This window comes from Cornus florida, unplaced genomic scaffold (genome assembly GCF_030987335.1).
Source record: "Cornus florida cultivar Cherokee Brave unplaced genomic scaffold, ASM3098733v1 CherokeeBrave_3.0.0_Hap2_Chr08, whole genome shotgun sequence".
NCBI lineage: Eukaryota > Viridiplantae > Streptophyta > Magnoliopsida > Cornales > Cornaceae > Cornus > Cornus florida.
Genome location: NW_026775578.1, coordinates 16,072,139 through 16,095,658, shown reverse-complemented (window position 1 = coordinate 16,095,658; position 23,520 = coordinate 16,072,139). Strand labels below are relative to the sequence as shown.

Sequence of the window (23,520 nt, the reverse complement as noted above, 5' to 3'; positions counted from 1 at the left end):
TCCAACATGTGTCCGACCTTTGTGCACATTTCAGGTAAGTTTTTTTTACCCCTCGTCTCCTTAAAAAAAAAATTATATGCGTTTTTACATTATATACTATTGTTGGACTCACTTCATACGGAACAGAGCAACAATAGCACTAATAAACAAGGGAGAACGAAATCCATGCACTAATAAAAGGGAGAACGAAATCCAATCCACAAAGATGAAAAGGAAATATTTTTTGCAGACCCTAAAAAATGGCTAATTCAGACCTGTACTTGGTCCGCATGTTTAATTTATATACATTATATATATAGATACACACATATATTGACAGGTAAGATACCATACGTCCACTTTGTTCTCGTTAACTTGAAGCCTCAACCTTGCCATGTAGAAGATACTATTCAACCTAGCTAAAACACAGTAATGTGTGTGTTTATCGTAGTACCTTTATTAGCTTTTTGACGACTTTAACTCAAGAAGATGATGATCAGTTCAGGGGCAGGTCTTTGTACCAACTTATATGGGAAAATTAAGTAGTCCAATTTGCAATTCAACAGCAGGAACAATATGTAATTACGGGGAATAAATGTATTTACACAGAAAAGAAACGCAGATTGTGATGTAGAGTGCTCGTTGTCATTTTAATTTTATTATCATCTGCATCAGGTTGTTGAATTAATTTCAAGAAATGTCAACATTCAACTATTTCCACGACACAACTAAAAATTTAAACTTGCCTTCCAGGGTGGTATAATATTTGGCCCTTCAGTTCTTAGTCATGACTATCTCATGGGACGTGGGATGTTCCCTCCAAGAGGCGCCGCGATATTCCACACTTTTGCAACATTTGGCCTTGTTTTCTTCCTTTTCGATCACAGTAGGACTAAAGACAGATTCGAAGATGATGGTAAGGCCAGGGCGCAAGGCCATAACAATTGGCATCACCACTATGTTCTCCACCTTTGTGCTCACAGCTTCACTATCCCTCATCTTAAAGAAGTATATTTCCATGGATGCTAGCCTCGCAAAAGTACTTCCACTACTAGCAGCATCACAGAGTCTAGCACCATTTCTGAACATCGCTTGCCTACTAGATGAACTCAAGATCCTCAACACTGATCTAGGCCGCCTAGCCATCTCTTCGGCTATGTTTTGCGATGTCCTTGGTATTTCCATGACAATACTTAGTTTCTCATTCCTGCAAACTACAAAGGGCCATATACTAACTGCAGTGTTGTCAATTTTATCATCGGCTGCACTCGTGGTTTTCATCGTGTATATGTAATCAGGCCAATAGTACTAAACATTGTAAAACGTATCCCAGCAGGGAAACCTGTAGGAGAGATGTATGTTGTGTTCAATTTAATGAGTGTTCTAGTAGCCATCTTGTTTAGCGAGACCATCGGCCAACATTTAGTGTTGGGACCATTAGCTTTAGGACTGGTTGTGCCGGATGGGCCAACTTTAGGAGCAGCCTTAGCATCAAAACTAGATACACTTGTTTCAGGCTCTCTCTATCCAACCTACCTCACAGACAGTGGGCTGAAAACAAATATCTTCAGAATCAATCTTCAATCTCTGTGGATTGTAGGGTTTATTGTTCTCTTTGCTAGCTTAGTTAAGATTGGAGCAGTAATGCTGATAGCGCATTACAACAAAATCCACTTTCGAGAAGCTCTTGTTCTTGGACTCATGTTGAATGCAAGAGGCGTCTGTGAGCTCATTGTGTACAACTTGTGGAGTAGTGAGGTGTGGAATGCCAGTATTTGCTCTCTCTTTTGTCCAGTTTCTATCATTCTTAATCCTAAAATAATCTGATCGATTTTGTGATGACAGATTCTGACTCAACAAGAGTTCACTCTCGCTGTTCTATCGGTGATTGCAGTGACTCCATCTAAACAACACATCCCAATCCAGAGAAGAACCATACAACATGCCAAACGTGAAGCAGAGCTGCGGATATTGGTGTGTATTCATAACCAGGATAATGTAACTTCAATAATAAACCTGCTAGAAGCCTCCAATGCAACTGAAAAGAGCCCCGTTGCAGTCATAGCAGTCCCCCTTGTAGAGCTTGTTGGCCGCGCTACGCCCATCCTCATAGCACACCAACCACAAGAAAAGAGTGATACCAAATCCTACCACATCATCAACGCCTTGCAACACTATGAGCTCTACAATGAAGGCTGCGCAACTGTTCAATCATTCGGTTGCATCTCACGTTACAACAGAATGCATGATGACATTTGCCAGGTTGCACCCGACGAAAATGCCAACATTGTGATCATTACATTTCATAAGAATTGGGCTATCGACGGTACCATCGATTCAGTGAACCGTTCCATCCGAGCTTTGAACCTCAATGTCCTCAACAGAGCACCATGCTCGGTCGGAATCTTCATAGACCGGGGAGTTCTACGCGGCTCATTGTCCATTATAAGCAGTCAATCCATATACAACGTGCTAGTGATCTACATAGGCGGAGCGGATGGCGGAGAGGCACTGTCCTACAGTGCTCGCATGGCAAAACACGAGAATGTTACTGTAACAGTCATGCGTCTCCTCCTATTCAGAAGTGATAGCGCCAGAGAACGGAAGCTGGACAATGATTCGATCGATGAAGTCTGCTATGCTAACATAGGAAATAAAGGATTCTTATATCGAGAGGAAGTTGTGAGAGATGGAGTAGGGCTAGCTTCATCTATTACAGGATTTGAAAATGGTTATGACCTGTTTATAGTTGGGAGGAGCCATCGGGGGTCCCCTTTTCTGTCGGGACTCGATGCATGGAGTGAGTGCACTGAACTTGGTGTTATCGGAGATATGCTTGCCTCAACGGATTTTGGGAGCACATCATCGGTCTTGGTAGTACTGTTGGAATATGTGAATGAAACTTGCCTACACATGCATATTGTTTTGGTTATCTGTCTAACGTTAGACTACAACGTGAATGTCAGTGATTGCAATGTGAATATATTAAATAAAGAATGTTTGTACAGTGGTATTGGGTTAACGTATCTTTAATGGGAAAGTCGACCATTCTGTAACGTGACCAAAGCTTTTGCGAAGTGGTGTGTAATCCATCAACCGTTGACTTCTGGTTATTCACGGCAAGAGATTCCAGAACACAAGACGTGACTGTTGGAATAAACTAATCTGGAAAGTTGTGATGAATGGTTATATTAGTTGGGTGAAGAGACACACCAAATTAAGAGACGCCATATTGTCTATAAATACTGACCACATATGCCATTTACAAATGTTCAATTCTTTGATCTCTTTTTCCGCTCTTTAGATTTGAACCAAACACATATGGGTTCAAGCCATGGTCAAGTGGTCCGAACCACTTAGACTCTAATTCAATTTTATCGAGCCATATTAAGATTGGTCCGAACCATTTGGTTCGGATTGCACCTAATTTAGCATTTATATAATATAGATACATTTTTAAATCAGAGAGAGTATTACACGGAGAAGGTTCGCCGTATCCACGAATTTGTAGTGCTGCTACTGGTGGATGTAGACCGTTATATCATGGGAGATAGACGCCACTGAGTCCGTTAGCACCAAAGCGGGGCGAATCTGTCTTAAGGACATAGTATCCAATACTAGTTTCGATCCAAGTTATTTATTTATTATTATTATTTTATTGCTTTATTTTGCATATTTAATTAAATATAGAGTTGCATATTTAATTAATGATTAAAGATTTCTTAACATATTATTAATTATCTCATGACATATTAATATAAGATTTGTTATATATTAAATGTCACATGGAGCATATATTTACCAACAATCTTAAGACAGACTCTATTTTGCATTAATTTTATTATATGCTTCTATTTAAGATATAAATAAGTAGAGATTATACTAATAATTGAGATATAATAAAATAATATTATATACATTATTATATGATGATATGCTAAATATTGATGTGTTCAATATTATATGAAATTGAAGCATGTTATATAAGTAGAATATTTATATAGTTCAATATTTGTTGAATTATTTTAATTTTGTAATATGATGTAGTATATTATATTATCTTAAATTTGTATCAACAAGAGGTCGAAAAAGGATACTTCATTAGTTTTATCAATAATTGCATAAGATACTGTTATGTATATTTGTTAGGAAGCAAATATGAAACCTTTGAAATGTTTTAAACATTACAAAAATGAGATTGAGAATCAACTTAGCAAAAAGATCAAAACACTTGTGCTAATATTTGTTCAGAACATGATATCATTCATGAAGACATGATGAATGCTATATTGATAAATTCTGGTTTAACTCAGAATTTGCATGTGGGGGGAAGTTTTGTTTTCCGCAAATTATGTTCTCAATAAAATACCTTAAACTAATATGACACCATATGAATTATGGAAAGGTCGAAAACCTTCTTATAAATTCTTAAAAGTGTGGGGGTGTCTAACTAAGGTTGCAGTTTCTATTCCTAAGAAAGTTAAAGTGAAACCTAAAATGTGGCAACCTTGTGGGTGGGTGCAAGAGGCACCAATAGGCTACCACACCGGGCAAGCTATAAGTATACAGTCCCACATCGCTTAGGTAAGGGAAATGGGAAGTGCTTTATGTGGTAGTGTTATCTCCAATTGGTATGAGGCCTTCTGGGATAAAACTTAAGAACAAAACCGTTTGGGCTCGGGCCCAAAGTGCACAATATCATACCATGTAGTGGAGTGGATCGTTATAGAAAATCTTTGATAGGTTATGCTCATAACAACAGTGCATATCATTTTATTGTGCATAAATCATACAATAAAAATAAGTATGAGCCACAAAGCTTTAAGGAAGTAAAGTCTTCTTCTGAATATTATTATTAAATTATTTTTTATAATTAATCAGTTGATATAATATTAAATTATATTGTTATGCAAGTTCAATATTATTTTTATAAATGTTTACTTTTATTTGATACTATAATATTGAACTATGTAGTTGAATTACTTAGTGTGCATTGTAATTCAATTTTACAACATAGTTTATTTAATATGTGATATTATTGAATTTGTATGAATTCATGACTGGTTTGTGTATGTAATACAACAAACAAAAATTGACTAGTCCAACTATGTCAATTCTCCCGATAGTCAAGGGAAAAAGATCTATACTAGTGTTTAAGATACGTATAGCTATGAATGGGCTGAATAAGAGAAGATTTTTCAATAACTCTAAAGAGTTTAATAGAAAATGTTATGGATATACTAAGCAAGTACACCGAGACAAGCTAAATCAAGCTAGTTAACTCTAATGTACAATTTAGCTAAAAGGTAAAATATTACTGAGTTGTAAACTAGTTAGCTTAACTATAAGCTAAAATGATTAATGAGGTGCATAGCACTTAAGAGGAAGATGAAAATCTGTTAGTTGGTTCTAGCTCTCAACTTAGTAGTAAAAAACACGAGGGTGATGAGTAGCCATTTTAGCCATAAGCTATTTGAGCTATACATCATATCTGCTCATGTAGGAGTGAATAATACTACTTGTAAAGTAGTAGTTTTTGAAGAATATTCTTCAAAACAAATTACTCTACTACCAAGGTAGACTACTTAGATAAGTGTGTACTAAAGCTATGAACTACTAGAATTAATAGTTAAACAAACTTAACTTCAAGTTAGCGGTAATAGCTGAGAAGTGGGTGCTCATCATGACCTAGTAGTGAGATATGAGAATAGTGTACTTAATCTAAGCTAGTAATGATAGCTAAGAACTCACTTTTAACTAGTAAAGATAACTTAGAAGTGAGTGCTCACTCTGTAGTGATTGTATCCAAAGCTTAAATAATAAGATAATTATTTGCTTAAATGATTGAGTTATGTGATGTGTGACACATGAAATGTTATGACATGTTAATATGACTGACTTAACATAAACCTAAAGATGAATAACTCAATTCATAAATGCAAGAAATGTAGAAACAAATGTTAATTTGAGCCCATTATAATTAATATCTCTAGCATTAATTCACAGTAACGTCTGTAACATATTATAAGAACAAACTAGAGATAAAGTGAGTACATATGCACTAGAGACTGTTATACATGCTTGTTGAGAAGCGAATATAGAACTTTGGAAAGGTAGATGAGGTAAAATATTTAATATATGGTATTTCAAGAGTTGGAAAACCATATATATATATATATATATATATATGTAAATTTTAGGATTATCTCAAAAGTTGTGGGGGGATATTATGTAATACCCCTAATTTTAAGAGGATAGTCCTGCTATTTTAATTAAGTATTTACTTGTATTTTTAATTATTTAGATGGTTTTGTTGCTTGTTTATTTGAAATTATTTGAATTATTTGAATTATTTGAGTTAAATGAATTCCTTGATTATTTTTATTTAGTTGTTTTGTTTAATTAAATTGTTGTGTTTATTTTAATTGAATGTTTTAATTATTTAACGTGGATTTATTAGTTGTTTTTATTAATAAATAAGTTAAATGTTTTGTTTATGCAAGTAGGTTTTCACGTATGTTTTAGGGGTTCTGTATTGATAACCGACAGAATATGACTTAGGTTTTCTATGGGCCGATTAAATTATAGTCTAGGGTTTTAAGTAGACTTAGGTTATTTTTGTGCCTATAAATACACGGTTATAATCTGTATCAAGGGTTGGAAAAACCCTATTCACGTACCAAAGATACAGAGAGAGAAACAGAAAGTAGTTGTGAGGAAACAGAGCGAGGCTTAAGAGGAATTGTACAGAGAGGACCAAGGAGGTTGATTAAGGATTAGAGACAAAGTAGTAGGAAGCTTGACGGCGTTCAGAATTGCCGAAAAACTTGGAGACGACGCCGGGATTTCATAACTAAAATCACAGGCAAGTTCTTTTCTTCCTCCTTCCCTCTGGCTTGTGTTCTGTGCACCTAGACAGCCTATAGGAGATTAATTGGCTATTAACTGAACCATGCATGATTTGTATATGTCTTTTTGATCATCTTTTAACTGTAAAAACTTATCTGCAAAACCCTTCTATGATGTATGTTATGTTAGTCTTTGTTTTGGCTTAAAACGTCTCACTGTTTTAAATTTTGTTTTGAATCCTACTGAAACCAACCAAGGTTTGAATGGATAATAGATGTAACTTAAGACCTGTAAGTTTAAATTAGAGGAAGAACAGTAGGGTTCGAATGGCCGAGGACAGAGCAGATTGGCTGAAATGGAGTGAACGGAGGCTGAAAGCTCTCACAGGGGGTGAGAGCCAGCTCCCACACATGTAGAGCCGGCTCTAAGACTTCTAGAGCTGGCTCCAGGCTCAAAAGAGCCTGCTCTTTAAAATTTAGAGCAGGCTCTCTTCAATAGTACACTCTCTGATTTTCTTTTTACGTATTGTTTAGTACTGTTAAGCATGGACACTGTACTAATGGGTCTGGGTCTTCACAGAGGGACTAAGAGGTTGTTTTAGGATATTATTAGGACCCTAAATTAATTAAAGTTTAATTCTAAGTGGTCGGGATTAACAGTATATAGTTAATGAATTTTCTATGCTATTAACGGATGGAAGACAAAATAATTGCTTAATTAAATTTCAGCAATTTAAATGGATTTAATGTGTTTATAAAACTTGTTTTAAATGCATGGTGAAGTCTTTTATTTAACAAATGAGACTTGTAGCATAGTGTGGCCCTGTGCTAAAAGATTAAACGGAATTCAAGTATACAACTAAGTACGCTGTTGCCGGATGGAAAGAAATAATTTGCTTAAAATAATGTAGCAATTTAGTGGCCTATAATATGATTATAGGATTTTTTTTTAAGTGCATGATAGAGTCATTGATATATTAGATTTGATCTGCTCATGCTATGAACGATAGTTATTAAATTATTAAATCGGTTCCTGCAATCATATGATTTAATTCTTGGATTTAAATTGTTGAAACTTTAAGCACTTTTTTGCAATTATTTGGATAGTAGTTTTAGATTGTAAATTATTAAACTATTTTACATATGTTGTAATTTACATAGATATAGAGGATTGTGTGCACCGGTATGGGACGGTGTCATACTAGGGACGGTTTAGCTCAAAACGCATAAACCTAACATAATGGATTAAAGGAATGGATTGGAAAATATTGAATCCTAACTGTGACTAAGTCAGATCAACTGCGAATAAGTTGAATGGCTTTCTGGATTAATGGATGGTAGTTAAGTCATATCAACTGAATAAGTTGAGTGACTAACTAGTTGGTTTATTGTATGTCAGTTTAATAAATATTTGAACTACATACCCTGGTTTTAGACGGACTTTATATATATGTTTATGGTACCACGAGATGAGCTTGAGTCTCAGACTTGTTGGTTAGGGTGCGTATATGCAGTGGATGCGTAGCTGGTTATAATAGGTTGAGGTGTACCCTGTTAGGTCTAGGTACTCATGCCCACCTTTGGGTGCGTATTCGCATGTTGCCTTCTATTCAGGTTGAGACCCTTATTATAGACCAGTGAATGTCCCTTAGTGTGGATATATTTATATGTATGGACTAGATAGATATTGTGAGGTGTCTACAGTGTATCTGCGTATCGGGTCACTGTATAGATTGTAGTTAGATTAGAACTTACTCGTAGGCCTGACCCACTCCTTTATTATTCTTTTCAGGTATTGGACGGTTCCAGTCTCAAGCTTGATCGTGCTAAGCAGAGACTCTCATTCATTCCACCAGCAACGTAGGATTTCATTTCACGCTTTAGTCTTGGATTATTTTTATTTTTCAGTTATTCAGTTTCAGTTGAAGTTTTATTTCGGGGTCCACTAGTTGGATTCCCAAGTTATAACCTTGGAGGTTTTGGAAGGATTGGATTATTAATATTTTCAGTTTGGAGGATTTTATATTTCTTTTGGTTCTTTATTTAAATTCTTAAATTTCTATTCTGTGTTCGTCTTAAAATACTTTAATTGTTTGATATTCCCTTAGATTTGGGCCTGGGCCTGATCAACCCGTGTCTCGGATCCGAGGGGTATCACATATTGTCCATAAATGAAATTTGATACGAGTTACCTCATTAGATAAGAAATATTTATAAATGTGGGGGTTCTTAATCCTAAGAGTTTTAGGATAGAACCAAAAATCATTTATAGTATTATAACAATAGTGCATTTTGTTTCCTATAAGGAAAATATTATGGAACAACTAGAAGAGTTCTTTTTTCCAGCGAAAGAGCTGAGTTATTTGTTCTAGTTGAAGAGTAAATTATTCAAGCTTATAAGTCCTTGAGTGGATTAAAGCTGGTACCGAGACAATAACATAAATGTGATGCATAAGTCATTGTATGCCTTAAAAAATTAATGATAAACTAATTAGTATATTTGATATGAAAGATTTAACATCTGATAACATTGTATATTCTCAATAGAGTGAGATTGAGATTGAGAAAATACTAGTTATGATAACAAAAGCCTAGCTAACTTTTGTAGATGTAAATCTTAAATATAAATACTAGTCAAAGTATATAATTAGTTGAGATTGCAAGGCATCTTAATAATTGTTTTTAATTACACACTTTCAATCCAGGATAGGATCACTGAAAAGAGAAAAAAAAAATTGGAGGTGTAACAGTGATGCAATCTGGATGTGGGATATTAAAGACTTCAAATTTAAGAGTGGACATGTTTTTAATATTAAAGGTGTAGTTATATGTTCTTTTAAAGAATCAAAGTTAGAAACTTTGAATAAATCAAATAGGAAAGTCAATATACTTCACCTAGAGGACATTTCAAAGTAAGTCTACACCTGTGCCATTAAAGAAAATGATATTGCTAACAATAAGCAATTTTAGGGCACAAAGTATACAGTTGCTCTCAACTGGAGAAATCTCTGCAGAGTGTAATATTTCTAAACACAACCTTATGGCCACATATAAAATTGAGGGTTGTATTAGAGAGCAATTGTACAAATCATTGAGGGGAATAGGGTTTAAAGCCGAAAACTAACGAGTCACCTTAATGGAAACCCAACCTAGTTGACTGGAGATCCCAAGATCTAGGTTCAAAGGGACAACAGAAATTCTGAGTGACTCACCAGAAGCACTGGGAAGATATAAATCTTCTGCCTATTTCTATGATGAGACAATGCTACCTATAGCGAGGATTAGGATAAGCTACGTTTTTAATGACTCTTATACCTTGAAAATTCAAGTGAGGTATGGTAGGATACTCTTAATAAGAAATCACCTATATGAGTGTGAAATGGGGCTGCTTCTATGAGAATTATAAAGGCTAAGTTTTCTAGAGCACTCATTGAATACCAGGACTTGTTCAGTGCCAAAATGAACACAACAATGAGAACCAACTTTGTGAGGAAGGGTACTGTGTGTTTGTTATTGTCTTGGTTTACACAAACGGCTGAACAGTTCAAGACATCGCGTTCACTAATTAGTTGGTAAATCCGATAACAATACACTAGGAAAGGTTCAAAGCCAAAAACTACCTATCTGATGCAGTAACTTTCCGACTATACCCTCTCTAGTGTCGGCATAATCATCTTCTACATTTAAGCAACCAATTTTCATTCATGTGGGGGATTGTTGGAATATGTGAATGAAACTTACCTACACATGCATATAGTTTTGGTTATCTGTCTCACGTTAGACTACAACGTGAATATCAATGTGAATATATTAAATAAAGAATGTTTGTACAGTGGTATTGGGTTAAGGTATCTTTAATGGGAAAGTCGACCATTTTGTAACGTGACTAGAGCTTTTGCGAGGTGGTGTGTAATCCATCAGCCGTTGACTTCTGGTTATTCGCGGCAAGAGATTCCAGAACACAAGACGTGACTGTTGGAATAAACTAATCTGGAAAGTTGTGATGAATGGTTGTATTAGTTGGGTGAAGAGACACACCCAAATCAAGAGACGCCATATTGTCTATAAATACTTACCACATATGCCATTTACAAATGTTCAATTCTCTGATCTCTTTTTCCGCTCTTTAGATTTGAACCAAACACATATGGGTTCAAGCCATGGTCAAGTGGTCCGAACCACTTAGACCCTAATCCAATTTCATCGAGCCATATTAAGATTGGTCTGAACTATTTGGTTCGGATTGCACCTAATTCAGCATTTATATAGTATAGATGCATTTTTAAATCAGAGAGAGTATTACACGGAGAAGGTTCACCGTATCCACGAGTTTGTAGTGCTGCTACTGGTGGATGTAGACCGTTGTATCCTGGGAAATAGATGTCACTGAGTCCGTTAGCACCAGAGCGGGGCGAATCTGTCTTAAGGACATAGTATCCAATACTAGCCTCGGTTCAGGTTCTTTATTTATTATTATTATTTTATTGCTTTATTTTGCATATTTAATTAAATATAGAGTTGCATATTTAATTAATGATTAAAGATTTTTTAGCATATTGTTAATTATCTCATGACATATTAGTATAAGATTTGTTATATATTAAATGTCACATGAAGCATATATTTACCAACAAGTACAACAACAAAGATGCGTAGGGAAGTTGATAAATCGTCCCACAAAACAGGTGGTTAGTATCAATGACATAGATCCGCTCCTTAATAACAAGCGATGCCATGGTTCATCAACAAGATCCACGGGATAACACAGCATATATGGAGTACTTCCCTCTATTGAATTTATAGTGATTAGGTTTAGTGATATGCCACCTTCTCTCCTATTTTTCGGTTTAAGTTCAATACATTCGATTCGGCAACTCAAGGATTTTTGTCAAGGCAACCTCATTATGCTCCAAATCTTATGCATGCCCATACCCCAGTGCCACTAGAATAAACTTGCAAAACCAAAAAGAATGTCTGAAAAAAAAAAAAAAATTTCTTTTTATTTTGAGTCAATAAAGACATGGATAGGAAAATTTTAACACATACTTTTCAAAAAACTCATAAAAACAAATCAAAATTAGAAGTTCTTTTTGGCAACAAATGTACATAGTAGCTTGCACTTATAACTTACAACTACAGACTGATATATCAGATAATTACATATGTTGATTTTTTCTTTTTCTTTTTTTGCTTCAACTAACGAAAAATTTACCTCGCTGAGCACATCATAGCATGTGGAGGGTAGTAAGTCAATGCAAAGTCACCCATCCCCGATCAAAACAGATACCTATTACACTGTGTTGCTTAGAATTAGAAGATAACAAGGTGTTGGGAAACGTGCTAGTTTTAAAAACTTTTTGAGGGATTTGCATACATAGATCTTGATTCATCACATAGAGACAAGTTTTATGCAAAAATAAAATATGATGTATCATTCAAGTAATAGATTGAATACTTACATCAAAGGTCTGAGTAAACCTTTAATTCTTTCCTCTAAAGTGAATGTTCTCACTTATTGTAGATCCCTTAGCAAGATGCCTTCTCCTCGGATCTCCATCTTCTTGGTAATTATTTTGCCTTTAGGAATCACTCATAAAGCCTCCATGAATGACCTTGGAAAACTAGACTTGTGGGAGCCTCCATTAGATGAGAACATAAACCCTAATTTTCTAGAGAGAGAAAATATATTCCTTTTTCTTTCTCATCAAAGTCACCCCTAAAATATACATAGACCATGTATATATAGGCAACATAAAGATAAAGAAAATGAAACAACAAATCCTTCTCAATCTTTAATTCACATGTCTCAAATCTAATAGGATTCCAATATCAAGCTGGGCTATGAGCGAGAATCCTTTGGACTTATTATTTTATTAGCTACAATGAATTAATAATTGGCCCGGTCCATGGACCCAATTCAATTAATTCATAAATTAATTTCTATTCCACTAAAAGAAATTAATTGAACTCCAATTAAATAATAAATAACCTCTAAGTCAATATTGCACTTTGACCCCTCTATGCACAATTAGTTATCGGATAAATAAAGCCATCAGTCCGACTACTTAATTAATATATTTTATTTTGGTACCACTGATTATTTCTGGCTCGATCACAATAAAACATTTGTTTGACAAAAATAATAATTTATATAAATAAATATATAATAAATCATTTTGTCTAAAAACACACGAAGGCTTTCGAATTTACTTTGTGATCAACCATAATAAATACAAAATAAATACAAGTAGCAATGATGCAAATATTAAAAATATAACCCTCTAACTATTAATTACATAACTACTCAAAGTGTCGGTCTAAGGATCCCGAAGAATCCGCAGAACAAATCAAAGTAATTATTAATTAATAAAAGAGTTTATACTTTTCTCATACTTAAGAGTCAAATGCCATGACGGTGATAGTGAGCAATTGCATACGACAGCTCTCGCAATATATCTCAACCTAACGCGAATCCAGTTCAAGTCTTAATTAATTATGAGTCCATCCATAGTTACCGATTATGACGAATTTATGATTACTATTTATATTCATGTATTGATCACCATCACATACATATACAAATATTTCTTATAATCAAGTGGACACTAACATAATACAATGAATTCATTAATTGTATAAAGCATAAATATTTCAGAAACGTCAGGAACATATGTCACTATAATCCAAATGGGAATTTGCTATGCCAGGGCATATAAATCCCAACAGCTCCCACTTGCCCTCATAGCTAATTCAAATTACATCTAACTCCATTGTTATCCAGATGACGATCAAAACTATTGATCGATGACACCTCTGTTAATGGATCAATAAAGTTGTGTTCCAATGCAATGTTCTTGCCATGAGTACATTTTCTCGCTGGACAATCTCATGTAAGACATGATGCTTCCTATCAATGTACCTTGTTCCTCTATGGAACCTTAGGTCATTGGTTTGGACTACTTCTGCACTATTGTCGTAATATAGCTCGATAGGCAGGCTAGTATACTCCACAACCTCTAAATCAGTGAGATCAAACAAAAAAGGCTTTCATTGCCGCCTTTAAGGCTGCAATGTACTCCACCTGTAGGTTTAAGTCAGCAGTTGAAATTTGCTTAACAATCTACTAACTGATTTCCCTTTTATTGAGTGAACATACACTAAATCATGAACCTCATAGTATCTACTTCTGATTGAAAATCAGATCTAGCATACCTGACTAGGACCATATCATCACATCCATAAATGAGTATGATATCATTGGTTCTCCTTAGGTACTTAATGATATTTTTCACAACAGACCAGTTATCAAGTCCAAGATTGGACTGATATCTTCTGACTATCTCTACAATGTAACGGATGTCCTGTTTGGTATAGACCATGGCATATATGAGACTCCCATATGCCAAAGCATATAGTTGCAGTCTCATTTGCTCAATCTCCTCTGCTAGTCTTGGAAAACTACTTACTAGAGAGAGCAATCCATGTCAATCAAGCAAGAACTCATTCTTTGAGTTTTGCATACCAAACCTGGTCAAAACTTTATCAATGTAGGATTATTAAGATAAGCCTATTTTCCTTTTAACCTGATCTTGCAAAATCTTGATCCTAGGAATATATCTTACATCTTGAAGATCCTCTATTTAAAAGTGATTGAACAACTACCTCTTTATGAATGACAAAAATTTCAAGTCATTATAAATGAGTAGGATGTCATCAATATATAGAATTAAGAAAAATAATGATATTCCCTCATACACACATGATTTTAATTACTAAGAATTCCTCTGGTATTCTTTTGTAGATTAACTTGCCTTCCATAGGTATCACCCTACTAGAAAGTTCTACAAGATTCCAGATTTTATTAGCATACATAGATTCCAACTCTGATTTCATATTAACTCGCCAAAACGATCTGTATCCATATCGGTTCACGCTTCTGTGTAGTTTACTGGATCCAACTCATGTTTAACAGGGATGTCCATAACGGTCTCACCTAAAACCATGATTCTGTCGGATTGGATGATAATCCTCCCACTACAATAATGTACCAATGCAGGAATCTGTGTATTAGATGATGCTGCATCAATAGGGAATTCATATATTATTCTCAATCTCTATAATAAGCGTGTTAATATGTGGTACATCTGGTACTCATACCATATTCTCTAACTTTATGCTACTAGGTATATAATTCATAATATGATCCTCCTATAGATAAACAGTGAGTGTAAACAATCAATTTTTATCATTGAGATCATAAAATAATCCATCCTAGTGCCTTTAGAGTAGTTATCAAATTTATCATGCGTATGATCTGTTTCCAACTTACTTGTCCATATCAAGCGCACATGTGCAAGACTATCCTATAAGTGCATGTGTTTCAAACTAAGATTTAGTCAAAAACACAGCTCAAAAGATATCCTTGAGACAGACTAAAATGTAATGCAGTTCTTAATGCGCATCGATATCATTAATGCTAAACTCTAAAATGAAAGAGATAATGTAGCATAACTGATCATAGATCTAACTATGTTAAGCGGAATTCTGTTATTCCTATTTGATACCTAAATCAATTTAGCGTCAATTGCAGAAAACTGGTACACAACACCCTCATTGACCATATAGTCTTTGCACTATCCCAAGAAATACTCATATCCACGAGCAGATCGAAGTGTTTTGATAAGTTTACCTAATCTGTGCTCCACGTCAGTCTTGACATTTTCGGAATATACCAAAAATTTAAGACTTGTGTCGCATCAGATAAATTTATCCAAAACGTGAGTAAACTTGCTTGGATGTTCATAAAACCACACGTGTCTGTGTGTACCGACTCCAATTGTTCTTTATGTCTATTTCATTTGGCTGATTAAGCACTTAGAGTTATCTATCCTTTAAAACAGGATTCACAAGTTTGGTTTAGGCTCCTCTGCCTCACTAGGTAATAAACCTTCTTTGACCAATCTTTGAATCTCATTTTGATTGATTACAACCCAAAAATAGACACGAAAAATACAATGAGTCAGGAATAACAAATTTTCTCTTAACATTCAATCTAGAAGATGCAACATTAGTTTCTACATTTTATAAATCTTAAGAGCTTGTGATTATAGTATATTAACCATCTTTCAATGCACCAGAAGCAATCGCATATCTATTCAATTTTATAAAATTAGTTTTACAAAATAACAATATAGTTTTTATAAACCAAAAGTGAAACAAGAATTAGATAGCGTCTAACTTCTGTGTATAAAGATAGTTCTCTAATACTAATATCCTCATACTCTTTAATTTTAGATGTAATACTCCCTCTGACTTAGCTACAACTTCGACATCAGGTCAAATACAAATATATTCCATATCATCGAGGCTTCTAGATTCCTGAAGTCCTTGCAATGAATTGTAAACATGTTTAGTGGCTCCAGAATCTATCCATCAGGAATTAATAGATACAACTACATAACATGGCTCAATGATTAAATATATATTTTCCTATGCCACGTCATTGCTTAGACAGTTCGTCCTTGAGTGTCTTAGTTAGCGGCAAAAGAAACAATTTCCTCCGCCCTCAACATACACTGCCTTATTCCCTTTAACCTTTTGGATACCCATGTTTTGTGCTAGCCTAGTCCTATTATCATCCTTCTTCTTTGTTTTACCCTTCCACTTAGGCCTAGAAGAAGAAGGTATAGACTAGGTTAGATTGATAAGAATGCCTATACTTTTGATTATCCCTTCATTTGTTACCAATTCTATAAGAATATCAGCGAGTATGAACTCAAACTGATTCCTTATTTAGTTTACTCTGAAAGAGCCGAACTAGTTTGGTAATAAGGCAATAATCATGTCAACTTGAAACTTACTACCCAAGTCTGCTCTACTGATCTCCAGCTATTTTTTTAAATAATAAACTATCATTTTACAAAATTCGATCTCATACTGGAGTTCCTTAGGCTATCTTGATGGTATTCAAGTCTGACATAGTACTTTCGCATACTCTCTATCTAATCTCACCAAAACATCTTATTGACATTTAACATGATGCTTGAAGAAAATAAAATAATGTAAATGTTAGCTTTGGAGCGTATTCGAGATAAACTCTAGAATATTGCACCAAGTCATCTCATTTGCCTTATTTCACTTATTAAAAGTATTAATGTTCTCTTGGGTATCTTAAAGTAAAAGGATTAGGTTTAGGAGTAATTAAATATATTTTGTACCCTTACGTTGTGAATAAAATATCTAAGTTTCTTTTCCAGTCAATATAAATGATGTCCAAAAACATTGAATATGTAAGCAAGCAGATTAAATGGATTAGACATAAATAATCTGAATATAAATGCAATCATACAATATGCAAGGTGAATTATTAATACTATCATGCAATTTGAATATAAATGCAATCATACAATATGCAAGGTGAATTGTCAACCACATAATATAATAAATCTCAATAGAATAAAAGATCATTATCATTATTGGTGAACAATCCCTTTTAATTAATGTGGGTCCCTCAACTCTGTAGTATAATAAATCACACAATCAATAAGTCAATAACTTATCCTGATGGAGGAGTTCATTATTACTATTGCTGAGATTCATTTGCTATTAGGCGAGCACTTCCATTAAAATAGTATGTGGGTCCCTTAACTACTGCATGAAAAATCAGATAACCAATACGCCAATAACTTCTTCGGTTGACAAAGTTCATTATTGTTATTGGCGGGCAAATCCCATCATTTCCATATCTCTTAAGACAATGCTTTGTCTATCATATGAAACAATTCCCGATTTTGTTTAGCCTTTCTAAAATCACCTAGTGTAGACCACTCCATTGAGGAGCTAACACTATTGATTTTAGATTGAGTGTATAATGTTATTAAAGCTCTAATGAAAAATAAAATATTAAATATCTTGTCATTATAATCTAGACTCTTTAAATCATGCGTAGGGTCTTATTTTTAAAGATCTAATTACAATGAATATTTAATATTTTTATTTTCATGAGACAACTATTCTTGTAATATTAAGACTCTTCAAATCATGCGCGGGGCCTTATTTTTGAAAATCTAATTACAATGGTTTTAATAACGAAGGCTATAGGGTAATGTATAAAAATCCCCGCTCCCACTCAATTTTTAATCATTCATAATTAGGATTTTCAATTTAATCATTTACATGATATAATGCATGTAAAACGCCTTGATCTTAATCCAATTAAATTTAGAAAATAATTGGACTTTTAAATGATTCACTAATATTTAATTTGAAACACACTTTAAAAAATAATTTAAAAATAAATTTTCATTTCCCAATAAGTGCTCTCAAATTAATTAGTAATCAAATCCAATTAATTTTCATAATTTAATTAATATAAATCAAGTCATTTAATTAAATATCATGGATCCAATGCATGAATAATAATAATAAACAATTAATTATTCCATACATCAAATAAATAAATAAATAACTGACAGAAGCAATTTAAATGGCCAATGGATTCAGTTTTTAATATTTAAATACTATTCTAGTTGTTCTAGCGACCACCAATAGCTTGTTTACACCTGTAGGGAGCTTGAACGCACTAGGAGAAGCAAAAAACAGTGTTTGGGAAGCGACCGAAGGACCCTGCATGCGCTGGCACGCGCTAGGGGGGTGTAGCAGCGCGTGGCACACGCTCCCACACGCATCCAAGCGCTCGCACACGCTTGGAAGGCGCTGCAGCGCTTGGTGTGCGTGTGGACTTGCCCCCACGCGCGTGCACGCTCGTGGAGGCTGAAAGCTTGCCTGGCGCGTCTTCAGAACATGCGCCAACAAGGTGCTACAGATCTGGCGTGTGCTCCTCACGTGCCGGAATGTTTCTTTAGTGCGTTGACTTCACGCGCGTCTTTATTGGTGCATTAGTTGTGCACCATGAACCTGCCCAAACCTGATCATTTATCAACCAAGTTATGATCCAACGGCTGATGATCCGGGTGTACTGCATGCTGGTGTACCACGCTGCACCGGATCGGCAGACCATACTCCGGCGCCTTTTTCACTGCCGGCAAAATCTAGGAAAAATTTAAAAAATTCCCAGAAATTAAATTTAAGCCTCAAAAAAATTCTAGAAAATTTTTGAAAAATTCAGAAAAATTACTGAAGCATAATTTAACCTTTTCGGACCCTCTTGAAACTTCATAGCATCCTTTAATGAAGATTACATGACTTTAATAAATATTTACAATTTGAAATACAATGGAAAAAATTAAATTACATCATTGAACTTTCAAACGTCTAAATCAAAGCCTTAATTACATTCATCCAAAGATAAAATTACATTCAAATAACCTATAAGCTTCATCCATGGCCCAAACACACATCATCATTCATTCACAATTATACATACATCATTATGCATCAATATATATCAATATATTAACATACATCAATAAAAATATATATGAATATACTTTTGGATCCATGAATGATGAATTTTGATAAAAACATGATCTCTAGTAATGAATCAAACCATGCTCTGATACCACTGTTGGGAAACGTGCTAGTTTTAAAAACTTTCTGAGGGATTTGTATACATAGATATTGATTCATCACATAGAGACAAGTTTTATGCAAAAATAAAATATGATGTATTATTCAATTAACAGATTGAATACTTACATCAAAGGTCTGAGTAAACCTTTAATTCTTTCCTTTAAAGTGAATGTTCTCACTTATTGTAGATCCTTTAGCAAGATGCCTTCTACTCGGATCTCCATCTTCTTGATAATTGTTTTGCCTTTAGGAATCACTCATAAGCCTCCATGAATGACCTTGGAAAACTAGGCTTGTGGGAGCCTCCATTAGATGAGAACATAAACCCTAATTTTCTAGAGAGAGAAAATATATTCCTTTTTCCTTCTCATCAAAGTCACCCCTAAAATATACATAGACCATGTATATATAGGCAACATAAAGATAAAGAAAAGGAAACAACAAATCCTTCTCAATCTCTAATTCACATGTCTTAAATCTAATACGATTCCAATATCAAGTTGGGCTATGAGCGAGAATCCTTTGGGCTTATTATTTTATTGACTACAATGAATTAATAATTGGCCCGGTCCATGGACCCAATTCAATTAATTCATAAATTAATTTTTATTCCACTAAAAGAAATTAATTGAACTCCAATTAAATAATAAATAACCTCTAAGTCAATATTGCACTTTGACCCCTCTATGTACAATTAGTTATCGGATAAATAAAGTCATCAATCCGACTACTTAATTAATATATTTTATTTTGGTACCATTGATTATTTCTGGCTTGATCACAATAAAATATTTATTTGACAAAAATAATAATTTAAATAAATAAATATATAATAAATCATGTTATCTAAAAATACACGAAAGCCTTCGAATTTACTTTGTGATCAATCATAATCAAGACAAAATAAATACAAGGAGCAATGATGCAAATATTGAAAATATAACTCTCTAACTATTAATTACATAACTACCCAAAGTGTCGGTCTAAGGATCCCGAAGAATCCGTCGAATAAATCAAAGTAATTATTAATTAATAAAAGAGTCTATACTTTTCTCATGCTTAAGAGTCAAATGCCATGACTGTGATAGTGAGCAATTGCATACGACGGCTCTTGCAATATATCTCAACCTAACGCGGATCCAATTCAAGCCTTAATTAATTATGAGTCCATCCATAATTACCGACTATGACCAATTTATGATTACTATTTATATTCATGTATTGATCGCCATCACATACATATATAAATATTTCTTATAATCAAGTGGATACTATCAATTCTATAATGAATCGAAATATAATATATTGAATTCACCAATTGTATAAAGCATAAATATTTCAGAAACGTCAGAAACATACGTCATTATAATCCAAATGGGAATTTGCTATGCCAGGGCATATAAATCCCAACACAAGGAACAAATTATAAATCAATTAACTTACTTACCCAAAAAAAAAAAAAAAAAAAAAAAGAAATCAGTTTCAATATTTTTATTATTATTATTTTTTTAAAAAAAATTGGTAAAAGAAAATTGTGTTTTGAACTTATGAATAAGGCAAAATGTTCAGATGGAGGGCCAGAGACCCAACCTAATGTTAATAGAGGCACCAAACAAAGCTGGGAACTAGAAACAAAGGCACAAAAGAAACCCAAGGAGAAGAGCAGGCAAAAGCCAAACAAAAATAGAACAGTCAGCTAAAGGACAAAAGCCTACACTTTCTTTTATTCAATAAATTTCTTATTGAATGACAGAAGAGCAGAGACATAAATTGCATCAAAAAATTAGAATATTGTTATATATGTTTGTGTCTTTGTGTGGGGTCCATCTGCAGTTGAAATGTGGTGCAAATATTGAGATCATTTTCAATGGCAGTATAGCTTATTCAATAAGCTGCTTGCTGCCCATGAATACAAGGCCTATAAATAGGCATTATGTGTATACAATGAAGATATAGAAATGAAAAACAATCAACTTTCTCTCTTTCTCCAGTTTCCGTTTTCTTATCTTTTCTCTCTATGAATATATTGCAAGCTCTTTTACTCTCTCTCACGTAATATTACTCTATATACATATTTATATATACATTTACAAGACGTTATCAATACGAGACTCTATCAACTGAGAAGAAAATTTTATTTTTCTTTCTTACTTCAAAGGGTAAGAAAAATAATTATTTATATTACACTGTTGTTGTTCAAACTTTACAAGACTCTATCAACTGAGAAGAAAATTTTATTTTTCTTTCTCACTTCAAAGGGTAAGAAAAATAATTATTTATATTACACTGTTGTTGTTCAAACTTTACAGATAATTATATTACACTGTTGTTATTCAAATTTTACATATAATTAAAATTGTTGAGCCTGCAGTCTCGCAAATACTTATTTATTTATTTATATATTTGTCCATTCTTTATAGAAAAATAAATTGCTGAGCCCGAAGTCTCACAAATACTAAATTATTTATATTTAATTGGCATACTCGAGTTAATATACTCTTTGTGAACCTGAAGTTTCCCGAATATTTGGTACTTTTTGCGCACCCGAAGTTTCGCAAAATTTGTTGGCCTGAAGTCCAAGTGAATCTAAAATTCTTTGACCTGAAGTCATTTACATTGAGTACTCTTACAAACCTGAAGTTTTGCAAAAACTATTAGTCATGGATCCTTGACGCCGAGATTCACTTGGATGCCATGAATCTCGGAGAGACAATTAAGGAAGAAAATAATGCGTCCCTGCAGGACCGTGCAAAAACCATGATCTTTCTTTCTTTGCCATCACCTCCATGAGGAATTAAAAATAGAGTACCTTACGGTTAAGGATCCACTTACACTGTGAAAAAATTTGAAAGAACGATATGAGCATCAGAAAACTGTGATCCTTCTAAAAGCTCGCTATGACTGGATCCACCTGCGATTGCAGAATTTTAAAAGTAATAATGAGCTTTTGATGAAAAACCACCAGTCCCATCCAACTGGATCTGTACCATTCCCAAAAGTGAATGTGTCCTCATTTCACGGCCATGGACGTGGACGTGGATGCGGACGTATTGGTGGTCGTGGACATGGTCGTAATAGAAAAAAATATAATAATCGTGGTGATCATAATTCCTTATTGGTTCCCAGAAGGAACTTCACACCATCCTATCAGAAGTGGAATTCAAATGCGACCAAGCAGGCAAAAGGAAAAGCTTTGCAGAACAAGCTCCGGAGATATACGATGACAAGCCTTGCTATAGGTGTGGAATGAAAGGCCATTGGTCACGTACCTGTCGTACGCCCAAACATCTAATTGATCTTTACCGTGCCTCAATGAATGATAAAGGGAAAAGGAAAGGAAATTGAAATGAATTTTGTGGATGATGATTTGCCAGTGGATATTACTAACCTTAATATTTCCAACTTCTTTGCTGATCCTAGTGATAATATTGATCATTTGATTGCTGATGGAAATATCCATACCAATTAATGTGCCTTTCTCTAGTATGTTATCCCTTGTGTGTTTTTTTTTGTCTGTATCAGTATGTTTAAATTTTCGTTATATCAATATGTCTCTATTTAGGTTGTACCAATTTGTTTTTATTTTGGCTATCTTGTATGTAAATCTAGTTTGTATTTCAAGTTTGAAGTAATGAAATATATATTTTGTGTATAAAGAAGCATGGATCTGGCTAAGGTAAATGGTGAAGATATATGTCTGGCAGACAGTGCAACAACGTACACTATACTCCAAGATATAAAATATTTTTCGCGTATAACTTTAGTTGAAGCTAGTGTCAATACAATATTAGGTCCAGCAGACCTAGTTGAAGGCTCTGGAAGAGCTATCATTGTGTTACCATGTGGAACAAAATTGAATATTGATGATGCTCTATACTCTAACAAATCCAAAAGAAATTTATTAAGTTTTAAAGATATACGTCTCAACGGTTATCATATTGAGACTATAAATGAAGGGGGCATTGAATATCTCTGTATTACATGCCAGAAGCATGTATTAGAAAAACTCCCTGCTTTATCTTCTGGATTATATTATACAAATATAAGAGTAATTGAGTCACATGCAGTGACGCACCAGAAGTGCTCTGACCCAAATATTTTTATACTTTGGCATGATCGCCTTGGTCATCCTGGGTCAACAATGATGCGCCGAATCATTGAA

General features: G+C 34.1%; 1 protein-coding gene across 1 annotated transcript; it reads left to right on the top strand.

The window, feature by feature from the left end:
• The first annotated feature begins 1,332 nt into the window (after nt 1–1,332).
• Nucleotides 1,333–22,827, top strand: LOC132269783 (cation/H(+) antiporter 15-like). The gene is made up of 4 exons (XM_059771026.1): nt 1,333–1,737; nt 1,825–2,853; nt 22,282–22,597; nt 22,733–22,827. Exons 1-4 carry the CDS (start codon nt 1,333–1,335, stop codon nt 22,825–22,827), a joined length of 1,845 nt encoding a protein of 614 aa, XP_059627009.1.
• Nucleotides 22,828–23,520: the final 693 nt, after the last annotated feature.